At 40.7% G+C, this 27,246-nt stretch overlaps 1 protein-coding gene across 1 annotated transcript; it reads left to right on the forward strand.

Moving 5' to 3' along the window:
* Positions 1–208: 208 nt before the first annotated feature.
* On the forward strand, positions 209–15,655 carry GATM (glycine amidinotransferase). The gene is made up of 9 exons (XM_049812556.1): positions 209–277; positions 725–943; positions 6,485–6,680; positions 7,897–8,087; positions 9,408–9,545; positions 9,831–9,995; positions 12,414–12,477; positions 12,579–12,695; positions 14,656–15,655. The coding sequence occupies exons 1-9, from the start codon at positions 209–211 to the stop codon at positions 14,766–14,768; spliced, it is 1,272 nt and encodes a 423-aa protein (XP_049668513.1). The 3' UTR covers positions 14,769–15,655.
* Positions 15,656–27,246: the final 11,591 nt, after the last annotated feature.

The following is a 27,246-nucleotide window of genomic DNA, read 5'->3' on the forward strand; positions in this document are numbered from 1 at the left end:
GGCTGCGGCTGTGGAGGGGCGGGGGGCGCAGCTGCCGCCCCCAGTAGGGGCTCCGCGCCCCCTCAGCCCAGGGGCGGTGCGGGGGGCGTGGCGGGCCGCTATAAAGGCTGCGGGGCGGGCGGCGGGCGCTAGGTGCGCTGCCGGCGGGGGCGGGGAGCGGCAGCAGTAGCAGTGAGCGGTGCGGAGCTGCCCTGCCCCGCCAGCAGAAATGCTGCGAGTGCGGTGCTTGCGCGGGGGCAGCCGGGGAGCCGAAGCGGCGCATTACATCGGCTCGCGGGTTGGTGCCGCGCTGATCCGCCGCCGGGCTCGGGAGGCTGGGGCTGAGGACGCTCCCTCGGGAGGCGGTCCTGCGTGGGGTCTCCGCGCCGCCGGGCGCGGCGGCGCTCCGGCAGGTGGAGAGCGGGCGCGGGGCGGCTGCAGGCTCGTGTGGCCGAGGCTCGCCCGTGCGTCCTCCCAGTTCAGCAGCACAGAGTTCGGTGGCTGTGGTCGCCGCTGCCGGTGCCATTACCCTTCTAAACCGCGCGTATTCTAAAAGGCAGATTGTCCTTTAAGCATCTAGTAGGCTGTGAATAAATTAGACTGGCTGGAAGAGTGTGTTTCTGTCGATGCCCCAAATAACGTGCATTGCTTTGGGATGACAGTGTAAGGCACTCGCGGACTGAACCGTTGCTTTTTGCCCCTTTTGTAAGGGAAACGTAATTTTCATTCTTATTTTTATTTTAAGCTTGGAAGAGTCTTTACAGGATGGGTGCAGCGATCTTTCCAGAGCACCCGGGCAGCTACAGCCTCCCAGAACACCTGTGCTGCTGATGACAACAAGGCTGCTAGCCCTGTGCCTAAGGACTGTCTTGTTTGCTCATACAATGAATGGGACCCACTGGAAGAGGTCATTGTGGGAAGAGCTGAAAATGCTTGCGTCCCACCTTTTTCTGTGGAAGTTAAGGTAAACAACAAAAAAACAACCTTAAATAGGAAATAATGTGGTTTTTCTATATACAATTTTCTTAAGCTTTACAGTGTACAAGGTGTGGTGTTTACTCTTGAGGATTCTTTTTTTCAAACTAGTTGTTTACATCTGTGAAACTGGACAGCATAGCCGTGTTGGTGGGGTTATGCTTTTTCTTTGCACTTTCAACTGAATTAGCTGTCTTAACAGAAGTCAGTAGTAGAGAGAATCTCTAATACGTGCAGTCTGCTCTAGTAATATTGCCCTGATGCTATCAAAGTACATAATCTAGCTTTTGAGATAGTTGGTAGGAATGATGAAAGCTTAACTGGACTCAAAACTAAGTCGGGTTACCACTTGAAGAAAAGTGTAGTTTTCTACTTAATAGTCTGAGAAAGACTGAGTTCTATAGCTGTAGACTAGCAGGATCATTCTATTTAAATAGCTCTTAAGTAGCTCACTACAACTCTTACGTTGCATATGTACTCCTCTGTTTTTCAGGGCTTTTCTGTGCCTAAAGCTACAACAGCAACCTAAATAAATCCACATTTCTTTGTTCTCTGAAACGTTGTATTTTAGAATGGGAACACTCAAACAATGGGCTTGCCTCTGATTTTTATTGTGCACTTTACCTGGACTTGAAAGTTGCTAAGTATGTGTTGTTTCCTGCAGTTGTGGGGATGATCTTGAATTGTTTTCTTCTGGTGTCACAGTACAGTACTACCTCCAAGGCAGCATGTAATCCATGGCTATCACAGCAAAATGAGCTGGCACACTACTTCTGCTGAAGAGACCTTAGTAAAATTTTTAAAGGGTATTGTGACAAAGTTGACCAGAAGACCTCAGGTAGAAAAAGAAAGGGAATTCTTCTGATCTGACACTGAAGAAATGGCAAAGATACTGAAAATATGTTTAAAGTGCTGGAAATAGTAGTTTAGAGGAAGCTTGGGATGTACTTGTGGAGACTTCTCTTCTCCTAGCCCCTTTTACATTGGTATATTTTTCTTTAGAATCTGGGATATGAATCTGGGCAAAAGTGATTGGAGGAGTGTGAATGAATTACTGCAGCTTGGTAGCTCTAATCCCCAGACTGAAGAGTTATCATCTGATTTACATTGGGACATTTGAGATGGTATCTTGGCCCCAGTGAGTGGAATGAATACTACCACTAACTTCATTATGACTTGTATTTACTCCTTGAAAGCTGAAGCTCAGTTACCAATGTCTCGAATCCTGTTTCAGACACTCCAAAGGTATTCTAGCAGCTTCAGAAAAAGCAGCAAATGAGGACTGGTATTTCTAATATACAAGTGTATGTATGTTCATTTATGTACTTAAAACTGCTATAATGAATGTAGAGGAAGAGTAAGGAAAAAAACACGTCTAACATTTTTTACATTTTAACATTAAATGAGGCAAAAATCTGTTCTCAAGTAGCGGCCAAGGCCTTGCTTTAATGTCAGAAAAAACACTCTTTGAAATATCTAACTTGCTGAAGTGTGACATGCTATACAGCTAGCCTGGTTCTAATGCCTATGAAGGCATAACTGATCAAATGAGGTCAGAACTTCGCTTTGTGTTGCATACAATATCAAAAGCTCAATGAGGAATGCTGAACTATAGGATTACCTCTGCAATTCAAATACGTACAACTCGGGGTTAAAGCAAGCTTTAGCTTTGCTTTATGTAAACTGCCAAGTCTAAAGGATATGTTGGCCACAACAGGTAATAGTAATAGAGCGCACCAGCTGAGATGTGGTTTCCTCTGGTTTTCTCTCTTTTTTTCTTAAATTGTGCTGTAGAAACTGCAACAGTAACTTTGCTTGGGGGCGTTGCTGAATAATCCAAACAGTAGTCTAAATCCTACCTTGCCAATACTGAAATATATTAATAGATTCAGTTATTGTTCAAATCTCTATGTGGCTGAAAGGCAAGGCATGTATGTGTGTAATACAGTAGGCAGAAATCCCTGGTACTGTCCCTGTAAGTAGCAATAGTGGGGTTGATGTGTATCATGTGCCTTCTGCCAAATATGAATGAGGTCATTGTTTATAAAAACTGCAGTTTAAAACTAGCGAATTTGAGTTGTATAAGGAAAAACTGAGGCTTTAGACCTGAGATGTTTTAAAAAACACAAATTATAACAGTTTGGTAAATACTTGCTTTGAGGTACTTGTAAATTGTGTTTTAAGATTGTATGCATGTTTATTTACAAAACATTTAAGTGCAGGAAGTATGGCTGCATTCAGCAAGCACTCTTGTACTTTGAGATGTGGGTTTGGTACACACAAGTCTTTCTGCTGTGATGTGGGAATGATGTGCTTGGTGTAAGAAGGAGGAGGAATGAATTGAAAAGGGAGACTTACATATCTGATGAATATTAATGAGCTGACACTTTATTGCCTATCCTTTTGGGAGCTTGAAAGGGGCTATGTAGGTTTTGTAGAGGTAAATACACTACTGGGAAACATGGGAAATCTTAACTAGGAGGTTAGCAACTACATTAATTAGGAAGATGTCTTTTTTTGGACTAGCACTTTGGTCAAAAATCTCAGTTCAGCTGTATTCTTTTGAAGCGGTTGACACTTAATCAAACAGTTGAGTTTTATAGCTTTGTACTCTGCAATGTTTGTCAGTATATTTTGTGAATAATGATGCATTTTTTGTGAAGAGGTGTTATTACCACAGATCACTATATCTGGGGAGGGGGTGTGTTTACTACTGAGTTAGGCAAAAAGCATTTTTGTTGAATTTCTGGTTTAATGTATTAAATTTAATAACTGTCATTACTAGCTTGAAGGTACATCTTCAGAGCCTTAACACTGATAACATTAATTATTTTCCACAACAAATATTTAAAATATATAGCAACTATAGGGAGTAATTCTGCTGTTTCTTAAAGACAATCTTTTCCTTACAGCACACTCTTACATTTCTTTCTGAAAAGAAAGAGTTTTCCTGAAGTGCTGATACAGTTTCTCAGGTACTCTCAGACAGGAGGTTATAAGGTGCATTGAGAAGATTATTTAAAGCTCTTTTCTGTGTCCTGGCCATGGTACTTTTTGAAGAGTCTGAAATGAGTTGTATGTGTATGATCAAAGGGGCCTGAAATCTCAACCCTGAATTGGTATGTAGTAGATGTCCCAGTCATATACCCTTTTCCCAGTTATTTAGAAGGTAGGGAATATGAGTGTTCTTATGGTGTTATCCCCTACTGTGTTGTAACTTTAAGATTATGCCATTCTATTAGTGTAGCGCAAGTGTAATTTCTCAGGTTTGAAAAAGAGCAGTACTAGAGGACACCTGGTGAAGAGGGGAGCTGCACCTCTTAGGACTTAATAATACTCAAATACATCACTGGTGGCTCTGAAGATTACTAGCTTTGCTCCTCAGGACAAATTTGTCTCATTAGCAGAGCAGGTTTCCATAGGAATGCTAGGCACTTCATATGATCTGCCTGTGAGTTCTGAACAGCTGGCAAGGCTGAGGTGATCAAATTACCCAAGACCTCACTTAAAGAAAAAGAATAAATTCCTTCAGGAAGGACGGGAGGAAGCTTCAGTACTGGATGAGCAGGATGGCCATGCTGAGACCTTTGCCTGGTCTGCCTATATAAATGTTAAGGATGTCTAAAAGGTTGAACTTTGTCTTCCTTCTGTCTTACCTCTCTAGCATGAGGGCAAATATCCAGAAATAGTGGAGTGGATAGCCTGGATTGTTAAAGGAGATCAGGCATGCCTTCAGATGAATGACCTTCTTGCCTGCTTGGGGCTCACTGACAGTACTAGCACAAAAGAAACATCATTGCATTGTTTTTGTCTGGAAGATTGCTTTCTGGAAGGTAGTCAGGACTGCAGCATCAGGAGATAACCTCATGTTTGGAAGGGCAGGTTCTCCTTCATCCCATTGCTGTCACTTGTGCTACCTGAATGAGCAAGACTCTGTTTGGTAGAAGGAAGGCCTGACTGCTTGCTCACCTGTTCCTGACCCCTTCTGCTGTTGTTCCAGAAGGGCTCCATATGCATTTGTTTCTCTGCCATCTTAGTGTTAGCAGAGATGCATCAAAACTGCTGGTTTCACAGCTTATAAATCTGAATGAAGTACTTTCAAAGATACTCTGAACTGAAGCAGCATAATTTGTTTGATTATATCTCTGGTTTTTCTTAACCATGAGAACTAGGACATTATTTTGAATTAGTTTTTAATTCAAGAAGACTATCACAAGATTTCAGGAGCAGAGGATTTAGGCCTATAAATGTTGTACTTGCTGTAATCCAACCCTGACAGATGAATTTAGTATCTCTTGCATTTTCTAGACTGCTACTGTACCTGAAGTATGGCCCCTTCTAGCCAACAAGGCATATTACCTGTACTTGGGATGGTTTTAGAATTCCTGATGTCACCACTGTGACAGTACCAAAGTGAGGTTTTAACAAAGTGACTACAGATGTATGCATTTTGGAGATGAGCTCAAGGTTGTTTTCATTTAAAAACATGTCTGCTAGCCTTATTAAACAGCAGAGTCTGTAGTGTTTGGTGTGTGTTCATACAGGTCTAGTGTAATAAGGACCAAATCTTTCATGGCCACTTGGCAATACTAGCCACTAAATACTAACTGAAGTGTAATGTAGTCTCTTGGTTTTCATCTGTGGTTTGATAAATAATGAGGCTTTCTGTAGCACTATGGCTAAAGAGGGGAAGAGACTTCTAGAAATATTTATTACATTATTTATAATAGTATTTCCATCAGTAGAAACAAGTAATATAAGCTGCTGATCCATCTATATCAAAAAATATGAGGAAATGAAATATCCTGAAAATTCCATCTAAAAGTCAAACTAAACTTGCAAGTGGGAGTGAAATGTGTACTTACTTCTCCACATTCCAGAATGGCTTTCCCTTTTTTCCTGCTGTTCCTTAGAGGACTTCTTTCTTAGGCATCATGCCACATGTACAGTCCATTAGCAGTACTGAAGCTATCTGCTAGTTCAATGAGCCTGCTTAGCACATACAGCTGAAATTTAACTTTGTTACTGTGTGTAAATATTTGTGAAGACATCAGCTGTTCACAACTAGTCTGACACCTGCACTTATGTAAGTTTAATGGCTGGACACATGCACATCATAAAACATCTGAGTGAAACCTTGCCAATGGTGTGTATAAATAGAAGTAGTAAAGACAAAAAATAAAGACAGAGTGCTACCAGGACAGGGATTCTCAGCCAGGAATAATTGAGCATTTATCTGAAGCATTGATGCTTCTCCCTTCCTTTCCTCCCTTCCCTCCCCCATGTCCCTTTATTTTGGAAGAATCAGCAGGACATAAACAATTCTTAGCAACTCTTCAAAATATTGCAGGAATCAAATATAAGGCACACTACGACATGTTAGGGTCATAACACATACAGAACAATGGGAAGTCGGTAGAAAGAAGAACAAGAAACTTTGAATATTAAGAACTGTGTCTTATGCATCTATCTCACTCTACCAAAATAACTGATGCTTATCCTTTGTCACTTACCTGTCCTTTTGTTTTAGGCCAACACATATGAAAAGTATTGGGGGTTTTATCAGAAATTCGGAGGCCAGAGCTTCCCCAAAGACCATTTAAAAAAAGCTATTGCTGAAATTGAAGAGATGTGCAATATTTTGAAAAGAGAAGGTGTAATTGTCAAGAGGCCTGATCCAATTGACTGGTCTGTGAAGTATAAAACACCTGATTTTGAGTCTACAGGTAAATGTTCTTCCATTGTTTAAGGCCTTGTCTGTTTAGCTCTTGTCTGAGACAATTTGGGTGTCATCTAGTCTACCTTCTTGCTTGGAGCAGGATTATTGCCAGTGCTAGATGAGGTCAGTGATGGCTTTGTGTAGCTATGACTTGGAAAATCTCCAGGGATGGAGATTTTGCCACCTGGTTTGCTGACTTGTTTCAGTGCTGCGTGGATTTCCTAATGAAAGATGTTTTCCTAATACCCAACCTGAACTTCCCACACCAGCATCTGTTGCCAGATTTCCTTGCTATGTTGTTGCTGCCACTACCAAGAAGTATTCATCTCTCCTGTTTAATGTCCCTGAAAGTAACTGTAGGCTTAGTGCTTCGTCCTGTGCTTGCCACATGAAATAAGCTGAGGTCCCTCCACTTCTCCCAGGTCATGTGCTGTAAGGTGCCCCTGACTGTCTTGATAGCCCTTTGTTGGATCCTAGAGTTGGATCCATCTTAAACTATGGAGGCCAAAACTGAAAACAGTTTCCCAGGAGAATCCTCACTAGTGTCAAGGAAATTTTAATGGCTTTTTATCTCCTGGCCACATTCCTCCTTGTATAGCACCATATGGCTTTGGTTATTTGCAGTGAGAGCACAGTGGCTCACACTCAGCTTTGCATCGTGTAGTCTCCAGGCTCCTTTCAAGTCAAATCTGTTCTTAAGTTGTTCTAGTGGAATTTAAATTCATTAGGGAACAGATAATGTTAATGAAAAATCTAATGGCACTACTTCCTGCACTAGTTCTGTGTTCCATCAAGTTCCTCTGTAGCAAAAAGTCTTTTTAAAAGGGTGGCATATAAAGAAATGAGGTCCACTTGGAAAACTTGCTACCCATCATCACCTTTTCAAGTTGTCTAAGTAAATCATAAACATTTGTCTAGTTAATTTCCATTAACCAAATTACAAAGTGGAGGCTTGTAGATTGTGGATGGCTTTCATGTGGCTGTGAACTTGTTATGAGTGAGGCTTTGTAGCAAAAGTTGCATGTATTTTGAAGAAAAAAATGTCACTTTGAAAACTTACTGAAGAATGTAAGGACCTCAAATTATGCACCGGTTTCCTGACTTTGCTAAAGAGGCTTTCTGCCATCCTTTTGGATGGTAAAAAGGAGGGTGAAAAGTTAATAAGTTGAAAGAGCTGAGAAAAGCATATTTGTCTCATAGGGTAATGGCCTTTTTTCTTTCAGGTATGTATGCTGCCATGCCAAGAGACATCCTGTTGGTGGTGGGAAATGAAATTATTGAAGCACCGATGGCTTGGCGTGCTCGGTTCTTTGAGTACAGAGCATATAGACGAATAATCAAAGAATATTTCAACTGTGGTGCTAAGTGGACAACTGCCCCCAAACCCACAATGGCAGATGAACTCTACGATCAGGTATTGTTCTCATTGTGCTTCAGAACTTCAGTTCCGGTTATACAGAATTTTGTTGATAGTTTCAACCTGGTATTTAGGTTTCAAAACTGGGGGAAAGGCAACAACAACAAAACAACTCTGGGAAACTTGTGGCTTTTCTAATGTATGCAAATATTCTGTGGCCTTTCCAGCTGAAACTGAGTGTGTGCAATTAAGGAATAAGAAATGGGAAGTTGTGTCTATTGAATTGAAGTCTGCTTTGAATTGTTTTGATTATGGGCTGTAACTTAGCATTACTAAAGAAGGAGGAATGCTAGAAAGACATCACAAAGATCACTTTAAAGAATTAAGATTCCCTGATAATGTCCGTATCTCCTAAGTGTATCAGGAAAGTGGGAAAGAAAATATATTTTGTCACAGGAAAAAAACTGTCATAATCTTTGTTTTGTATGATGATTAGTATTTTGAAAGTTACATAAAAGAAATAGTGGAGGATTGAAACTGTGAGTATTTATCTTCCAAATATTTAAGTGAGTATTTTCTTAATTTTTTTCTTTTGTAATAATTTTGACTTGGACAATTTTGATAGTTTCCTATAGGCCCCCAAATGCATTAGGACCTTGGTAAGGGCATCCACAATAAGTGCAGTAAAACTAGTTGTGGAGTGATTATAACTTTCTGGGAATAGTGACATCTTATCAATGATGCAAAGAAGTCTTTGTTAAACAAAATTACCTTAATCTGTCAGTACTGGAAAATTTCCAGAGCCTGTTCTAAAGCATAGAAACTACTTATCCAGGAGTAGGGATTTTGTGCTGTTCTTCACACCTCATTTGTTCTTAATTGTATTGTTTCATTCTAAAATCTATTTAAATTTCTGAAGATCTACCTTCTAGTTTGAAGTACTGCTCCATTCTAAAATGTGGAAAAAGTAGGGAGTCTACCTTTGTTAGGAAATAGCTTCCATAACAGTATTTCTGTCACTGTGTAGTGATTTGTTGGATAGTTAAACTCCCCTGGTAATGAATACTTTTGATTCAGGAGCCAGAATATTATAAAGACATTGGCTCTGAAGAGCAATTAACTTCTCTGTATAACTGTTGCTGCTTATCTCATCACTTGTTCTTGAATGTACTTAAAACCTTTTACTCAAACTTCCACATTTATGCTTTCTTTTTTTTTATTCTAGTAACAAGTAAATCAAACCACTTCCAAGGAACATAATAGCTATCAATATAAACATATTTTCTTAATTTCAAAATACTCTTCAGTAGCAAATAGTTTGAAAACTTTCCCTTACCATCTCCAACCTAAAGTTGTTATTCCTATTTCTATAACCAGGATTATCCAATCCACTCTGTTGAAGACAGGCATAAACTGGCAGCTCAGGGAAAATTTGTAACTACTGAATTTGAGCCATGCTTTGATGCCGCTGACTTCATTAGAGCTGGAAGAGATATCTTTGTACAAAGGAGCCAGGTAAACAAAGATTTCTTCCAACAGTTTTGGTATCTACCTTAGTGATTGATACTTGTATTTATGTCTTTTTAAATCCCTGACCAGCATTAAAGTAAGAGTGCTGACAAAAGAAGTTGCTATTCGTAGAATGTCTGATATACAGGATGAGACTGTCTTACAGCTAAGGGGTTAACTAGAGGCACAAACTTATATTATTTTGGCTTTAAATATTTATTTAAATAAAACCTTAGACTAAGTTTGGATACAGTTTCTAGCCTAGTGAAACTTACTTTGTCCTGTTTTCAGGTTACAAACTACATGGGCATTGAATGGATGACACGACATCTTGCACCAGACTATAGAGTGCATGTAATATCCTTTAAGGATCCTAACCCTATGCACATTGATGCCACTTTTAATATCATTGGTCCTGGTCTTGTGCTCTCTAACCCAGACCGTCCCTGCCATCAGGTAAGAGTGTAACAGAGGCAAAAGTGTTTTGTGTTTAAAAATTACTCAGCTGGATTAGGTTCCTGCTGGATAATTGCTAATACACAAGTTTATTTTGTATACACTTGAATAATGTTATTGAATTTAAATAGCACTCAGACAGTTGTTCAGGAACTTATAGTTGTATTTGCATCTTGACTCTAGAACTTTCTCAGCAGTGCAATGACCATTTTTTCCCCCAGTTTTCTGCCACTGCTCTTTGTGCTGTCTTACTGTGAGGCTAGGCAGATGTGTTGTGTTTCTTCCTTTATACGTGGTTTAAATATGATGGAAGTGATCTATTTTGTAATAATGTAGTATCAAAGCAAGTACTTAGGGTATACTACTTCTCTGAACACTTCCACTACTTAAATATATTAATTGTATCCAAGGAGAAATTGAGGGTTTTCTGCTGCTCAGATGTGTAATCCCATGTTGTGGTTTAACCCCAGCCAGCAACTAAGCACCAAGCAGCTGCTCATTCACTCGCCCCCACCCAGCGGGATGGCGGAGAAAATCGGGAAAAGAAGTAAAACTTGTAGGTTGAGATAAGAATGATCTAATAGAACAGAAAAGAAACTAATAATGATAACACTAATAAAACGACAACAGTAGTAATAAAAGGATTGAAATGTACAAATGATGCGTAGTGCAATTGCTCATGACCCACTGATAGACACCCAGTTAGTCCCTGAGTGGCGATTCCCCCTGACCTCACTCCCCCCAGTTTATATACTAGATGTGACCTCCCATGGTATGGAATACCCTGTTGGCCACTTTGGGTCAGCTGCCCTGGTTGTGTCCTGCGCCAACTTCTTGTGTCCCTCCAGCTTTCTCGCTGGCTGGGCATGAGAAGCTGAAAAATTCTTGACTTTAGACTAAACACTACTTAGCAACAACTGAAAACATCAATGTATGCATTCTTTGCATACTGAACTCAAAACATAGCACTGTATCAGCTACTAGGAAGACAATTAACTCTATCCCAGCTGAAACCAGGACATCCCCCTTTGTATTCTTATTTTGGAAGCCTCTCCTTTGGTATTAACTCTACCAATGGCAGGAGGATGGTAATTGCTCAGGCATTTAATTTTGAATAACTGAGGAAGAAATACTTTTTGAATAGTAGGGAAGGAGAGACATGGCTCAGTATGTAAAACTGCTACTTCAATCTGAGAAAAAGCTAGTATGGCTAAACAGTGCAATCGGATCAGAAAGCCTTCCAGAAAGTGAGAGGTCATCTCTGTTGGACATGTTACCTGTATTGTCAGCGCCTGAGGATTTTTGTGAGGATGCCCGTGACTTCAGAAGCTGTACAACCACCTGGGAATAGTTGAGCTGATACTGAATCATTGGATAGAGCTGTGTGCAGCAGAGATTATGGAACACAGTGCACAGCATAGCTGTTAGAGGCAACATTAGCCTCTTCTCAGCAAGTGGCTTCAATGCAAATGGTCCCATTGAATTACTGCTTCTTGTAATATCCATTATGAGAATATAATTTTTAAAACAGTAAGTCTTTTCTTCCCCTTTTCCCTTCCGCCTGTTTTTCATAATCTTACTTGCAAGAGGAGCCTCTTAGTCTCCTTGTGTTAAACCCATGTGTTGGGACTTTTTTCATGGAAAACTGCTGTCTGTGTAGATAGAAAAGATAGATGCAGCTTTCTTTCAGAAAAACTGATTTGGGAGTTCTGGATGACTGGGAAATGGGGGATGGGGGGGAGCTCGGGTGAAAGGGGGCTTTTCTTTAAAATCTTGGCAGGTCAGGGTAGTTACTTCAGAATCAGAGCTCCACCTCGTGGTAACACATGAATAAAGAGCTCTTCTAAGTGTTTAGGAAATTGAAAAGTCAGTTCTCCTTAGCCAAACTATCCTCCTTATTTTTAACTTGATTGTGTAATTCTTAGAGACGCAAAGTATTCCTTAGGATGCCTATATTTTGTTCCATTTGTTAAATAACCTGCATATTAAGTTTCCTATGAAGCAGGATGCCAACATAATTTTATGTGGTATTTCTGGTGGGTTTTTTCTATGAATGGCAGTGTAATTCATATCAATGGTTTTTACAGTCATATGGGAAGAAATAATACCAAAAATAAAGAATTTAATTCTTTCGTGCTGTTGCTATTATCTTTACTTCACAGGCTCCAAACTGCATCTGTGTTTAACATATCTAAAAACAGTAGAAGAAAAATGCTAGTGGTATCCAAAGTTTGAAAAGGCTTTAAAAAAAATGCTTGTATGAAAACTGGGATGGTTTTTAGAGGGCAAGACTAGTGAACAGTGGGAAGGGCATGTCATGTACATTGAAGTAGCCTGAGAAAATGTGGAATAGGTTGGAGTACATAGTATGATACTTTAAGAACCCTGTTTTAGAATCTAATTAAATTGTTCTTTCAGATTGAGCTCTTCAAGAAATCAGGCTGGACCGTGATTCGCCCCCCTGTGCCACTCATCCCGGATGGTATATTTACTCTTTCTTTTCTAAGAATTCCAAGAGTATTCTTAAGAGTATTAATATGGGGCAACATTGGTACAGTAGAAGGTTTATTCTCATGTGTTTAGATCACCCCCTGTGGATGTCTTCTAAATGGCTCTCTATGAATGTCCTAATGCTGGATGAGAAACGTGTGATGGTGGACGCCAATGAGACATCAATTCAGAAGATGTTTGAAAATCTGGGTATGTCCTAACATATTTCAACATACACTTAAAATTAAATGATCGTGATACCAGCTATGCACATCAGGATGAATGGAGGTTTCACTTAAAGTAGTCAAAGCAGTCAGCACTGGAAAAGGTACTCAAACAATTGGATTAGCAAGTAAGAATCATTCAGTGATTTCTCTCCTGAATATGTCAGTCATGTGAATGCATCTTACAGCTTGTACCCCCTACAGCTTGCAGCAAATAAGGGTGTGAGTAGCAATTAAAGTTACAGTGAGCATGCTTTTGAATCGGCTTTTTAATATAAAACTGTCTGTTCAATTTGAAGGTCAAAATCTGTCTTGGAGAGGTTGAGTGCACCTATTGCTGAGTGATGTAGAGCTGGCTATCCCTCAGTGCCAAAATGCTTTCAGATTTTTCTAGTTTCTAACTCATAGTACTTTAAACTGACTATTTAAGACCACTTAATACAGGTATTTCTGCTCATTTATGGGGAATTTCAGTCCTGTGAGATGTGACCTCATGATAGAGTGAAATTCCTTCAGAAACACAGTGGCAGGAGAACTGTAATTGAATATAAAAGCTGAAAGTCTTATTATGTACAGCTTGCTGTGAAGGCAAATAATATAGACTTAAAAATCTGAACTCATGCCACTAATCCAACTGCTTCCATCGTGCTGGGAGGGAAAGATGTAGGTAGATCTACTCGTGGTTTATAGTTGGTTAGTAGGAAGGTAGCCAGATTGCTTGGTGCTACAGCCAGCTGACTATTGCTGCAGGATAAGCACATGGTGATGCAAAAGTTGATAGGGTAGAAAGAAGACTGATGGGTAGATGAGCAGTCAAGGGAAGTGAGAGATCATTGTACTGTAGAGTAAAAATACTCCCCAGCAGCAGAAGAATCCTTTAAAGGGAGAAAAATAATGGGAAGGAGAGAATGATCCAAAGTGTGGAAGATAGCAACTGTGAACCTAGAAGACGGGTTGGTGCCATGGATGTGAGTGCACTTATTGAAGCTTCCCTCACATGTGAGATGATTGCAGGTGAGAACCATGCAATCTAATCTAATGCTTCAATCTGCTTTTAAAGACTGGCTATGCAACCTTCAGTGTATCACTTAGCTTTTCAGTCTTAGATTGTTTTAATTCTCTGTGTGACCAAGGAGCTGAGGATCTATAAATGCTTGAAAGTACTTAAAAATGAGGCTATTAATGCTAACCATGATATGTCTTTCACACTTGAACTTCATAGTCTGTGTGAGTTCCAAATAAACTCCTGTAGTCAGTAAGTTCCTAGGACTGAGATGGGTCTACTGGGAACAAAACTATTGCTGACCTAGATGATGGATTCTATTGAGCTGCTCCTGAAAGTACCAAGAAGCAAAAAGGCAATCTTAACAGAAAGTCTTCTGATCCTAGTCTGTCTGTTGGGACTTTGTATAAGCTGAGCCACAGCTGAAACATCAGAGCTGAAAAGTGAGAGGAAGCTTAACCTGGGTAATAAGTATAACAACCTCTTTCCCCTTTCAGAGAAAGAGGGACTCAAAGCTCTGTACTTTGAATGTTTCTTTTCTTGAAAGGCACTTGAAAGAGCACATTCAGTGTCTGAACCGTAAATGCTCACAGATTTATGTAAATGTGCCCTGGTCATATATTGTAGCAGAATTTCAGCTAATTCTTCACATACCGCAAAAACTGTATTTCTTTTTATTACTGGCACATCATAACACATCAGACACTGGCTGTGCTCCAGGGACTGTATATTCCTGAGGGTATTGCTGGAATAAGCAAGCCAGCTATGTTCCTAGCTTGTTCCCCTGCCTAGAATTTGGGAAAATAAATTCTTAACAAATGAGTAGGAATTACTTTCTGTACTTGCATCTGATGTTTATGATCTGATAAAGCATTATTGGTTCTGATCAATGCTTACCACATGAATTTGAGATTTTAAAGTATGCAATGTATGTTTCTTGCAGGCATTTCTACAATTAAAGTGAATATTCGCCATGCCAATTCATTGGGAGGTGGTTTCCACTGCTGGACATGTGATATCCGCCGCCGTGGTACCCTGCAATCTTATTTTGACTAGTTATGAGCCAGATAGGTAGCAATGGTTCAGCTTCTAAAATAAGCATAGGAAATGAACAAATTAATGTCACTTTTGTTGAAATGACTGCATAAGCTTTAGTGCTTGATCAGTGGTGTCCTTACAGCGGTCTGGTAAATGACTTATTCTTACATATTCTTTGCTTTCAGCAGTATAATTGAAACTACTTCCATCAGCAATACAGGTTTTCTGGCTGGCTTTTTAAAATATATCCTTCATCTATGAAGCCTTTTCACATTGGCTTTGAATATAAAAACTTGACAAGATAGCTAAAAGGTCTTGCTAGAATAGCTTGGCCACTAATATTGCTCATCTACCCCTGTCCAATAGATTAACTAGATAGGCAGCTTGAAATGTTAAACTTGAGTAAACTTTTCTTATTCCTTTTGATCAGTTTATTGTTCTAATATATTTTTGTTTAATGAAGTTAAAATAGATGCAACTGTACAGATCTCTTACGGAACCAAGTAATTTTATAAAGTTTATCATGTTGAGCCATACAGATATTTACAGAGAGTTTCCAGTATGATCTAACTTTTTTAAGACATGTTCACTTACTTGCCATGTTCTTCTACATTTTCTTCTGATGCATGTTATGCATCCGAATACTTTTTTTTATATTGCTTTTTTGTATTGCTGAAGTTGGGTTTTATTTAACTTTTAAGTTGTACAGGTTTCACTCTGAATGTTTACATAATTTAAAAGCATTAAACAAAAAACTCCACCGCCAACCCCTCTAACCCTAAGCCTCTGACATTTTGCAACCCCTTCTTCCTCCAACTGTAGCAGATACAGAAAGATGTATCAAACATGCTGGATGCTGTGAAGGAATTTGAGTATTGATTACTGAATATGTACTTTTTATGCTAATAAAGGTTTTTTTTGTTCTTGATTTTGTTGCCCTTCTGAAAATGAGTAAGCATGAAATGTCTGGATAGGTATGTGTTTGTAGAATACAGGTGGAAATAAAAAATAGATGTGGAATTTTTTTCTGTAAAATGTGTAACATTTTAGGTGCTTGTATAACACAGAAAACCCTTCTACTATATTGTTTATATAGTATGTTTGTCTTGCACAGAAGTATTACTAGTGGGGGAGAGTAACACTAATAGGTGTTTCTTGCCAGAATGGGGAGGGAACATACTAAGTTAGACAATGCAGTGCAGCTTGACAGAAAAGATGTCGGGCATAACATGCTCACATATAAGCCATCTGGCCACATTTTACCCAGAGCTGGGTAGAACTAAATAGGTTATATGTCAACAATCTAGAATGCTTTAAGATATGCCAGACTGTAAGAGCTAATGAGACAGCTGCCAGCACTTGACCATGTAGAGATGGTCCCTCTTTTCCCTTTAAAATTGAGGCTCTTTAGACAACGAAAATTCATCTGAGTCTTTCTGTAACCAAGCTTTGCTTTCCAGTATTGACAATGGAGCTGGATGGCTGCATAGAGGAGTATGCACAGCAGGTGACCTTTCCTGTTGTTCTGTGTTGAAATGATGTCTGTGTGTTTGTGCTTGGTATAAGATATCACAAGGTACAGCTGAAACCATCAAAAACTCTGGCCAAATGTGGATTAGTAGCAGGACACATGCACTCCTGCTACCTCCAGGATTAAGGAGACTATATTTCCTATGTTATATGTGACCCCTACTTGACAGGGTCATGGTGCTTTTTATGAACATTACAAATGCTCTGACTTCATCTTGGTGTACTCTTCTGAAGCAATTGTTGTTTAAAACAATCATATTTTCTTTTTTTTCTCCCCTCAATGAACATGACTGAACCCCAATGATGAAGGCGCTGCATGGGCCATGACCTTAATGTTCCCTTTCTCTGGAGAACATGCTGCTTTCTGCTCTGATGTTATCAGTAATTTCTTTCTTGTTCTTCAGAGCAGCAGGAGAGGAAGGGTTGGTGGGGACATCTGCCTGTTTATTCCAATAATGAAGGTCTAGTTCCTTCAAAAATAGGAAGGATAGGCTGGAGCTTTTGACATCACAGGGAAACACTCAAAGACACATTTAGCTTCAGTATTAGGCTAATAGCTTAAGTGCAGTTCCCAACAAATGCTTGAACTCTAAAGTTTTTCAGTTACCACCTTTCATATGCTATTCTGAATTATAGTGTTGAATTAAGGCGTGGGTATCCAATGGTGAACATGACTGAAAAATTATAAAGAACTTTGGGTATTTGTTTATACCTATATGGGAGAAATGCAAAAACTAAATGGCAAAAAATCCAAGGAGGACTGTAATTTACCCTTTGTGTTAAATTAATTTTCTTCAGTTTGAGGGGAAAAATGCTAGAATTCTTTTTTAGCCTTTTCTCTTTTCTATGGATTCTTGCCTCTGTGATTCTTAGGTTCTGTTGCTTGTAGGCTGTTTCTTTTTGGGCATGTGATGTAATTCCATGGAACCAGGTACTCTCTGAATCTACTCAACACTTACATATTGTCCTAGGGTTTTAAGAAGGTGTAGTAATTATTACTTTGACAAACACGTAAGCTCTAATGCTGGCACATAGCTGTCTTTACAGCAGGCCTCGTTTGTTTGTTTGTTTGTTTGTTTTCTTCAGTTCATTTTAGGAAACTGAAATAACTAACCCAACCAAACAAAAGTAATGACTAGGAAGTTTAGGCTTCTAGTTTTACAGAAAAGCAATGATTTTACTATGCTTTCCTGTTTAGACCATGATAAAAAATAGATTTCAAATTTTCTAATGTCATAGTCTAACTTTAGCCTTCTTATTTGTAATACTAATTTGAAGAGCAGCTTCAAGAAATAATATCACTTTTCTTTCATGACCAGGAATTTTGTTGTTTTACTTAGGTGAAGCTAATACACAGATAAGTGGGAGTTACTCCCTTTCTGTACCCTTTTGGGCAAACTGAACTGTGTTTAAAAAAATCTGGATATAGTCTCGAAGGATCAGAATTTTTCTTTTCCATTCATAAAAGAAATTCCATTTAGAAAAAGATATTATTCAGCACCAAATTTAGGTGCCAAAACTTTGGCTTTATAAACATTTCAGCCTTTTCCCAGCTCTTTTTCTTATCCCTTATCAAATGTTCTTTTTTAATCTTAAACTGCACACATAGTACCAAGTCTTTCAGCCTGGAAACCATCAGTATGCTTCTGAAGTTGTTTGTTTTTTTCTGCCAGTTCTTTAACTTAATTCACAGAGGTTTTGACTGGTTTGGGAATAGTCTATTAAGTCATCTCTCCTTCAACAAGGAAGGCAAGGGAGTTGTTCTGTATGAGCAGAAGCTTTCTGTTCAATTTCAGTAGTAGTGTCAGAATACAGATTGGAGAGAGACACTAGCAGAAGTGCACTGATGTGAAGAAGTGTTACTACCATCATTTTGGGACAGAGGATCTGGTAGTGTGAATATTTCTAAGACCTTCTCAGACCTGACTTCTTCACTGACCTTAAATTGGTCAGTTAGCCAACCTGTTTCCACATCAGTTAAAAGGGAACCACACTTAGGTACTCCGTGAGGTATAGTGATGGTTAAACAACAAATTCCTGGAAACTGCTCCAGCCTACAAAAGTGCTAAAGACTATTTGGGAACCCTGTGGGATCCTGTGTATGTCTCCTGCAGCACAAGACCATGGAGGACAAAGTTTGTACCTCTCCTGGAACTGCACTATTTTCCCACCAGTGCAGGGAGTACGAGAATTTATTCATGGGTATGTTTACAAATGTCCCTGGGGTAGATATGCATGTCTGTATGACCAAATGTAAAATTACCATGTCCCACAATTTCTTCTGTCCTATCAGTGTTATTTGGAGAGATGATTGTGCTGCTATAGGAAAGAATTTATGAAGTGCAAAATACAAGGATAAAAAAAGTTCAAAGTTAAATTTTAAAGCTCTAGTGGGCTTTCTTTATAGTGGAAGAACTTGAAAAATGCTGATGAGAAGCAACATTTTCCTCAGTAACCCATTCAAGAGGGAGTGATAGAGAGACAGCAAAACCTTTAGAGGAATGATGAAGGGAACATGATATATAATATTGTTATGGTGGATGCTACCACATAACACCGATACATATAATCTTCCAAGCTATTTTTATTCTTGCAGAGAGGGAGGTCAGCCCATGTCACAGTTGGTTTTGGTTAGACAAGACCCTGGAAATAGGAATCTACAGTGAGAAACAGAAAGGCTTGGTTTCTGTTAAATTACAAGCAATTTTTTGAGGCCAAATTACATGTGGGGAACAGGATACTATTGGCTGGAGGAAGCAGGCATGATGGTGTTTGACCACCTCTGTTCCATGCTGCAGTTTATATGTAAATAAAGCAAATTAAATGTGGGCTGGGCTTGAATTCTCCATAATTTGTTTTTCACTGGCTGAGAAGGCCTTAAATACTTATTATTGCTTGGCAGAAGGTCAACTTCAGCTTTCAAAATAGATGGCACCATCAAAAGCAGAAGCAGAAACACAGATCTGACTGGGAGGCCTAAAACTGCATCAGTTAGAGCTCTAAGGAAAGGTGATAAATCAGTTGCCTGATCTACAGAGAGTTTTTCAGGGTGGACTCAGCTCACCTGTAGGGAAGTAGCTAATCACTCCATGGGCAGGGGCTCTGGGGAGCTGGGATTTTCCTTCCATTTTGCTCCTGAAACATGGCTGTAGTAAGCTCACTGATTATGAAAAGGCATGTGTATTTGCATAGATGCCTGTAATAAAGATTTTTCATGTCTGTTTTTTAGATAAGATCAAATTCTTAAAGTACCAGCACCAAGCTAGAGAGGATGTGGAAAGAAGGTAAAGTCTTTGAGGCCAGGATAGCCTCTTGCAGTGCATCCGTAGTTCATGGTTGGGAACACTAAGTTCCGATGTAATATAAAGTGGGGAAGGAGGGCAGTAGGTTTTGCTCTGTTTAGCGGGCTGAAGGGAAATAATGGTTTTCTCCAGTCGGTTGCTTTGGGCTGTGTCTGTGCTGGCAGAAAATGTTTGTTTCTTGTTTAAGTATCTCCTGAATGTTTCTAGCTTCAAATACTCTCTTTTGGCTCCATTTTTTGGCATCCATATGATTAATAACCCAAACTGCAAAGCTTGGTGGACAGTTCTGCAACTGCTATGTTAATGCTTAAGAAGGGTAGGCTGATGTCCCCATGCCTCCATATAAAATTAGTTTTGGTTTTTAGATCAAAAAATGAGGCCCACTGCGGAAGATAATTTTTTTGCTGGTTTTATGCAGTGCTGGTGGAAATTAGATTGTTGGATCCACAGATATTTCTGCCAGTCAAAGAGGCTGCTATAGTTGAATTCCATGTTCCAGCCTCCCAGACTGGCTGAGGCTCTTTATTCTTGCTAGGGAGAGAACCCAGTGTGTTTAGCTGTGCTGAAACTGTCAGGATGCCCCTCAGCATCTGGCATTTATCACTTCCCAAGAGGGTCTGCCTCTGCTTTCCTTCTGCTAGAGCGTTCTCAGAGCTTAATTAAGCAGGCAGGAAATAGCTTTATGATAATGAATGATGTCCCAGGTTAGTGGCTCATTCATTAGTTTATAGTAAATTGTCATGATTTAACAGTTAATGAAGTCAGATGTATGAATGAGAAACAGAAACTTCTGAACAGTTTCTTACTGCTATGTTATTTTCATAAGCTTGGTAGAGTGATCAATTGAGCAGCCTCCCCAAAAAGTAGACTTAACAAATCCAATGCATGCTCTGTAACAGTTTACACCATCTCCCTGCTCCCTCTGTGTCTTGAAGGACAAGAATGAGGGGGAAGTTATTTGGCTGAGACCAAACATGAAGGTGATTCCAGCTGGTAGGGATAAGCAGGAGGATGAACTGGCAGAGACTAAGGTAACTCCCTCAGGTACATTGATCTATCTGTTATCTATGTTGATGATAGTTTAGGGACCTGATAGACTTAACTATGCTTCTGCAGGTTCCCATGTAGAAAAAAGTGTTGAAATACTATTTCGTGTTTCTGTGTTGGCAGCTCATTTGTGTTGTTTCCTGATGTGTAATATACCTGTCCTTCTGCTTTAGAGCAGAGCTATAGTGAAGTAGGATTTTTTTTTTTTTTTTTTTTTTTTTTTTTTTAAGTTCCAGTGCTTGCCTTTAGGGAGTTTTGAATCTTTGCCTCATCTGTTTGGGATGTCAGATGCTAAAGTGACAAGCCCAGTGTGACTATAACTGTGGCCTTGCCACATCTGAGGCACTTGGAGAAAGGCAGATTCTGAGAACTGCATGTGAGGCACTCAGAATTATTAGAGCCAAATAATAAAAGCTAGGTTTGTACTTAAAGATAGACAGAAGCACCTTATGGGACTTAATATGATATGCACCCACACCTTAGACAGTATGGCAGAAACGGTATAATGGACATGATCTCTTGCCCTACACCTGCTACAACTGTGATGCAGGCATTTCACCATTGCCTGCTACTTCTTTCTGTCTGATTTAGTAGGATCTTGCATTCGTGCTTCCCAGGCACAAAGGATAACACACAGCAGTGTGAGGGGATGAAGGCCGAGTTGTTAATGGCTTTGGATGGGTGTGTATGTGTGTAGCACTTAAGGCAACATTAATTCCTCCCTACAGCTGCAGGGAGTCAGGTGGAGAAAGGGTGGTCATTGTGGTTTGGTTGCCCTGCAGCTGCTCCATGACTTCAGGAGAGCAATAAGTGGGGGGTTTTAAGTCATACTTAACCTTCCCCTTCTAAAACACGGTATCTCATTCATCCCATTTTACATACTCAGTCTTGCCTCCATCTTTTTATTTGATGTTCACCACTGTGGCAGATGAATTTTTAGCTCGTTTATGGACCTGGACTGTTTTGTTGTGACTGACAGTAGTTATTTTTGGGGTTGCATCTCTACGTTATTTGAAATCTGTGGGAGTAGTCTCATTTCTTTTCCACTGGACAATCAAAAAAATAATCTCTGCCTTTGCCCTGCTCTTTATTCCCATCATTTGGGAGATACTGTGCTGTGCTGTAGGTACTGTTAACACAGCACAAGCATCCTAAGTAATCGCAGCTCTTTATTCAAACATTTGTTAGTGCTGGTGGATTTGTCTCCTTAGTCATCTATGTCTCATTTTGTCCACAAGATGGTGTTGACATTCTGCCCTTATTGTGAGCTGCGTCAATGAAACCTTCACTGAGGCAGGTACCCTCAAAAGAGCTCACCATCAGATAACCTTTAGCACCACCTGCATGAGACCCTTGAAGGCCAGGCAAGCATTTACAGAGTACACTTTATCCCCATGAAGTAAGGGAGCTGTAGGAAAGGGAGCACCCTGTTGAAACCCCTTCCCAAAACCACAGTCCTGCAATGAGCTTGAAAACCTATTTGGCAGTTTGCGCAGAGTTAACGGGGACTAATGCCCACCCGTCAGGCCCTGGTGGCTTCCACCCACGCCAGGGCCTGGCCCCCTTTGGCCCGTGGCATGTGATGAGCGCAGGGCTTTCAGCAGTCAGGGCCCTGTATGCCAGATTTTGGCCAGCGTGGAGACCTCCGGGACTGTCCACTCTAGGACAGCTGAAGTTGCATCCTGGCACCAAATGTCGAATTTTATCTAGGAACGGCTGGCAAATCCCAATGACAGCAGCACTAGAGGGTGCTGCTGTGATGCCAGTAACTTTCCTCCAGTCTACCCTAAGGGATGTTTTAGAATAATTTTTGTTTATTCATCTTGTTCCTGTTGATGTTTTGATCAAAGTCAGTGAAAACACCTCCAAATGTTTTTCACCTGTAGGTATCATTTGTTTGATCATACGTAAAGTACTGTTTCTCAGCATCAAAAAGTATGTATCTATACATGTGAAAGCAATTGCTGTGGAGTGCAGCGACAGAGTCAGACATTTCCTTAAGGGCTGGCTCTATTGTTTAGGCTTGTGTAGGGTGTCAGAACTTACGTGAGGGCCAAATGAGGATTGATCGCTGCCTTTTGAAACCTCCCTCACATGGACTGAGCAGCACAAAAAATGTATTGACATAGCCATTAATTTTAAAAGTATGGCCCAAAAGCCATACATTTATAGGGTAATTCCTCATTTTTTTAGGTCCCTCCTTGGGGTTCAGTTATCCCTCCCTATCTACAGGGAATGAATGGTATTTTATTGAGCTGCGATACAGGTGAGATTTCTGTGGGTCATGTGGTTTATCTCAGCAGTTCCTGTTCCCTCAGATTGCTGTTCAGAATATTTCATTCTGTTAATGAAAATATACTGCTGCTCTTACAAATGGAAAAGGTATTTGGAAGAACTAGAAGTTAAGATGAACTGGAAGCTATTCACATTACCCTTAAGAAATTACAAGTCATTAGGACAAAATACAATTTAAGTTTCTACAGAAGCAGCAATTGCTTCTGAATTGCACGTTATTTCTGCAAATTGAAATCTCATCTTGGAAGTACATCAGTGATGTGCTTTTGAACAGCAAATTTAAATTCAAACACAATCTATCCTCTTTACTCTTTTCTCTATATTACTTCTGAGTCAGCAAGGCACTGACCTGCTTGATGTTTATAGAGTTGTTGGGTAGGGTTTGGCCCTAGCTAGCTGTAATACTGGACTGTGTTCAAGGGAGCTACAGTTCAGTGACCCAGGCTCTGTTACACAGCTTATGTAAAAATTATGCCAGAACTGTTAGTATTTTCTTCAATAGACTAGTAAGCAATATGATCACCACCGAGTGTGTGACATCCATGTAGAATAGGAAGTAATAACACTTTTTTTTCCCATAGCATTAAAAGTAGCATTACTTAACACTTCATGATGTCTATTTATCCAATACTTAATATCTACGAGTATTAGGTTTACTACAGGCATTCGTCTCATGGGGAAAAAAATGGTCATTGCATCCTTCAGTATGGTAGTGGCAACAGTGACTTTTTCTGGGTGTGCGGGCTTGCTGTTCCCAAGAGTCATGAATTTTGAAAATTGAGTAATTGTATACTTCCACCCTTCCTTTCTGGGCAAGAAATTCTGAACCAAATTTCTTTGGTCTTGTGGTGGGCTGGACTTTTCTTGGGATGGCTGACATGAGGACCTGGTATCTAATGTTGCAAGGTGTTTGTGAGTGCCATAGGCAGTTCCTGAAAAGAAGGGTAGAATGGGGGTGGCTGTCTTATTTTAAACAAGGCGAGGAGAAACCTCATTCTTCTGCAAAGCAAAGGCCTGCTAAAAGAGTCTCCTGCAGGAACTTACTCAATGTAGCTGACGTGGCTTTGTTTTGAAGGGAAAGGTCTCTCCAGCTCCTTCCCCCCAACCCTATTTACAAAGCCCTGTTCCTTGGGAGAACTCAAGGGCTGTCAGAAGGATGGTAAATAGTCATGAAAGGAGAAAAAAATGAATCGCAAAGACTGAGTAACCTGGCCATGGTGAAAGAGGAAATCAGATGAGATGTGGAGGTAAATAATCTGTCTTCTATGTGTGTGGCTTGTAGTTTAATCACATTGCTATTCTCTTTTCTATAAATCCAGTAATGTGTGGTAAATGGGACACTGGCCAAGAAGAGGCAGGGAAGAGGACTGCAGTGGTTGTCCTTATCAATTGTTAGGCAATGATTTCACAATTGTAGCTCATGTTCTTCATTGTGAAGCTAAGAGACGGGCTGTACTGCACCACTGCTGTCTGCAAACACCGGCATATTCAGATCCTGCCCCCACTTTTGCTAAAAGATAAGCACGGTATGATGCAAAATGAGATTTTTTTCCTAAACAAGAAGAGATTTATAATGGCCAAACACTCAAGGTATGCCTAGCAAATATCAAAATCTAAATGTTTTGCAATGGTCTTCAAGATGCAGGCATTTCTTTGATAACTTCGCTTCTGAGTTCAGCTCGCAAACCTTTTCTAACTGGAGCAAACAGGTTTATTTCACTATACCAAGAGTCTGTGTTTTCTCAGAGCAGCCCTGATCCCTGCCTTGCAGCTTATCTCAGGAAGGAAAAAAAATGTAAACCTTTGTTTAGTGTTGACTAATAGCGTTAAAGTTACAGCGGGATGTCGATTAACCTGTTCTGACACGTTTGCTTGTGGCAGCAGCTTGTTACTGACAGGCCAGGGCAGCCTCCGTAACTGGCAGCCTTATCAGGGCTCAGGTCAAAGGCCTGTAGGATCTGAGGTCCGAGTTTTATGCTTGCGCCTGCTGTGTGTTTGGCTGAACATCCAGCTCGGTGAGATGTGAACAGTGTCGGGGTGTCACTAACAGCCCAGCATTGTCAGGCTGGGTGCAGCTTGGAATAAACCTGCCTGCAGTCTGAAGTCAGATGTACCATCTCTGTAGCACTGGTAGCTTCCCACTGGTGTGCCTTCTCACGTGGGTCTTCTTGATGGCGTGAGCTTGGCTGGGAGCCATTTGCTCTGCGGGGTATTTGCAGGACCTCTTCCGTCTGCCAGCCCACCTATTTTTGTGAACCTGACATCTCTACTGAGTTTGCTTGAAGCTGGCCCTATTGCAAGGAACTTGAGCAGAGCCTGCAAGTAATACGTTGCCAATTTCCTTAGGAAACAAAACGAGAAATAGTTTTTAGCTTTCCCTGCTGGTCCAGAAGAAGTAATGGTCATTTCAGACACGTTCATGATGCTTTCTACTTGCCTCTGCATCAGAAATGCAAAGAGTTGTTTTGTCTCTATGGCCTCTTCCATTTAACAGCTCCTTCTGTTCTCCTGCAGAGGTGAGTGTTGCTCCTGCCTGCTTTCTGAGGGAGAGAAAGAAACCACACCATGCTGTGGGCTCTCCTGAAATAAAAAAGGAAACTGATACCCAGCTGCAATTATAGCTCTCACTTCCTGATCTCCACTCCTGGGCTATACTTCAAAGCCATCTTTAGACCCATCTGCATTTTCCTTTTTCTTTTTCCTCTTCTTTCCTTTCCTGGTGGACTTTCACATCAGGACTGCAGATGTACAAATGGGCTGGAAAGTTTAGTTTCTGGCTTTGTGTAAGGGCTAGATCCTCCAGCAGCAAGTCACCTTCTGATCGCGGGGAAGAGCCGTCACCCTTGTTTTACAGGGGAAAACCGCTAAGCTGCAGAGACAAATGTGTCTGGCCTGTAGCTGCCCAAGAAGTTAGTGACTAATCCATGGGGAGAGTCCTGATTTCCTAAATTAGTCTGGAGTAAACCAAGCTGTGGGCTATCCTTCCTGTGATCTGACACAAATTGGAACAGATGTCTGGTTTACACTAAAGGTTGAAGCTGAAAACCTTGTGAGTTTTCTTCTTCACAGCAACCACAGGAAAGTTTCTCTTAGGTTATGCTGTATATGGGAAAAGTGTTTCCTTTGATTACACTGTTTTAAATTAGGAAATGGCCAATTCAAAACCAAGAAACCTGTGAAAATTACTGCCACAGAATGTCATCAAAGCAGAAGGTGTAGCACAGACACCTACATGGATAATGGGATACAGCTCTTTTGCTTGCTATTTCACGCAAGCAAACTTCAGAAAGCTACTTTCGCCTACTCTGGGACATAGCTAATATGTCACTAAATGGGCGACCTGTAAAGAGAAACCCAGAGAAAAAACAAAATGCAAAGCAATTTCATATTTCAGGCAGGCCCCTTGCCTGCTCTCTTAAAATTCAGCAGGCAATTAGCGATCAGAGTTTTTAGCCCAAGAGAGTGAAAGGAATGGTGGAAAAGACTCCTTGAAGCTGCTGCGATAGACAGCCCTTGTGAATAATTGGGGCAAAGATTGGTATAGTTCCCCCACCCTGTTCCCTGTCTTCCACCCTGCCTGAGCCTGAGCTGCCTGCCCGCAGGACAGGGAGGGCTGGACAAAGTGCCCCGCGGAGCCTCCCTGCAGCGCCGTGAGGGCTGCAATGGTGAGCCAGGATCGGCTCTGGAGAGACTGTTGCATTCTGCGCTGTGAAAACTCTTTGGCTCTCAGAAAATGACCCAGCTGTATGAAACCAGGGAAAGTGAGACTTAAACCTGGTGAATATTTGTAGCAGCAGTCTGTGTGTAGCAGAATCTTCCAGCTGGGAAGGGAGTACCTTGGCTGGTTATCCGCTGGCTTGGAGAGTGAGTTCGTGTGAGCCTCGATTTATTTCAAAATAGGCAAAACTTCCGCAACTGTGCTGCCGCAGTGGAATGAGCATGTGCCCAGGACCTCGAGAACTGTAGGCTTGTGTTGGCCACTGGGAGAAGGCTGGGATGGTGTTACACTTGTGCTCACACCCAGCGGGGTAAGTCAGCTTTGCTTTTCCTTGGGCTTGTGTGGGCAAATGATAGGAGGAGTCTATGTGTCAGTAGACAGAGATGCAAGTCTGATGAAGACGTTGAATATCGAGTGCACGCCAGCTGTTCTTGTGAGAGAGTGGCACTGAGTATTGCTAATCTTGCAGCACAGGTGGGGAAACTGAGGCACAGAGCTTTTGAGTTACCTCTCAAAATCACAGAATCAATGGCAAAGACAGCCTAGGTTGCTGGTTTCCAAAGTTGCACTCTTATCCCTTGCTTTTCTGTCTCTCCATAAAGAG

This window comes from Accipiter gentilis, chromosome 10 (assembly GCF_929443795.1).
Source record: "Accipiter gentilis chromosome 10, bAccGen1.1, whole genome shotgun sequence".
NCBI classification, from domain to species: domain Eukaryota; kingdom Metazoa; phylum Chordata; class Aves; order Accipitriformes; family Accipitridae; genus Astur; species Astur gentilis.

Excerpts from the sequence above, each read along its gene's own strand:
- GATM (XM_049812556.1), top strand. The coding sequence starts at position 209 with ATGCTGCGAGTGCGGTGCTTGCGCGGGGGCAGCCGGGGAGCCGAAGCG. Across the intron at positions 8,088-9,407 it reads CAGATGAACTCTACGATCAG|GATTATCCAATCCACTCTGT; the intron begins GTATTGTTCTCA and ends TTCTATAACCAG. Across the intron at positions 12,478-12,578 it reads TGTGCCACTCATCCCGGATG|ATCACCCCCTGTGGATGTCT; the intron begins GTATATTTACTC and ends TCATGTGTTTAG.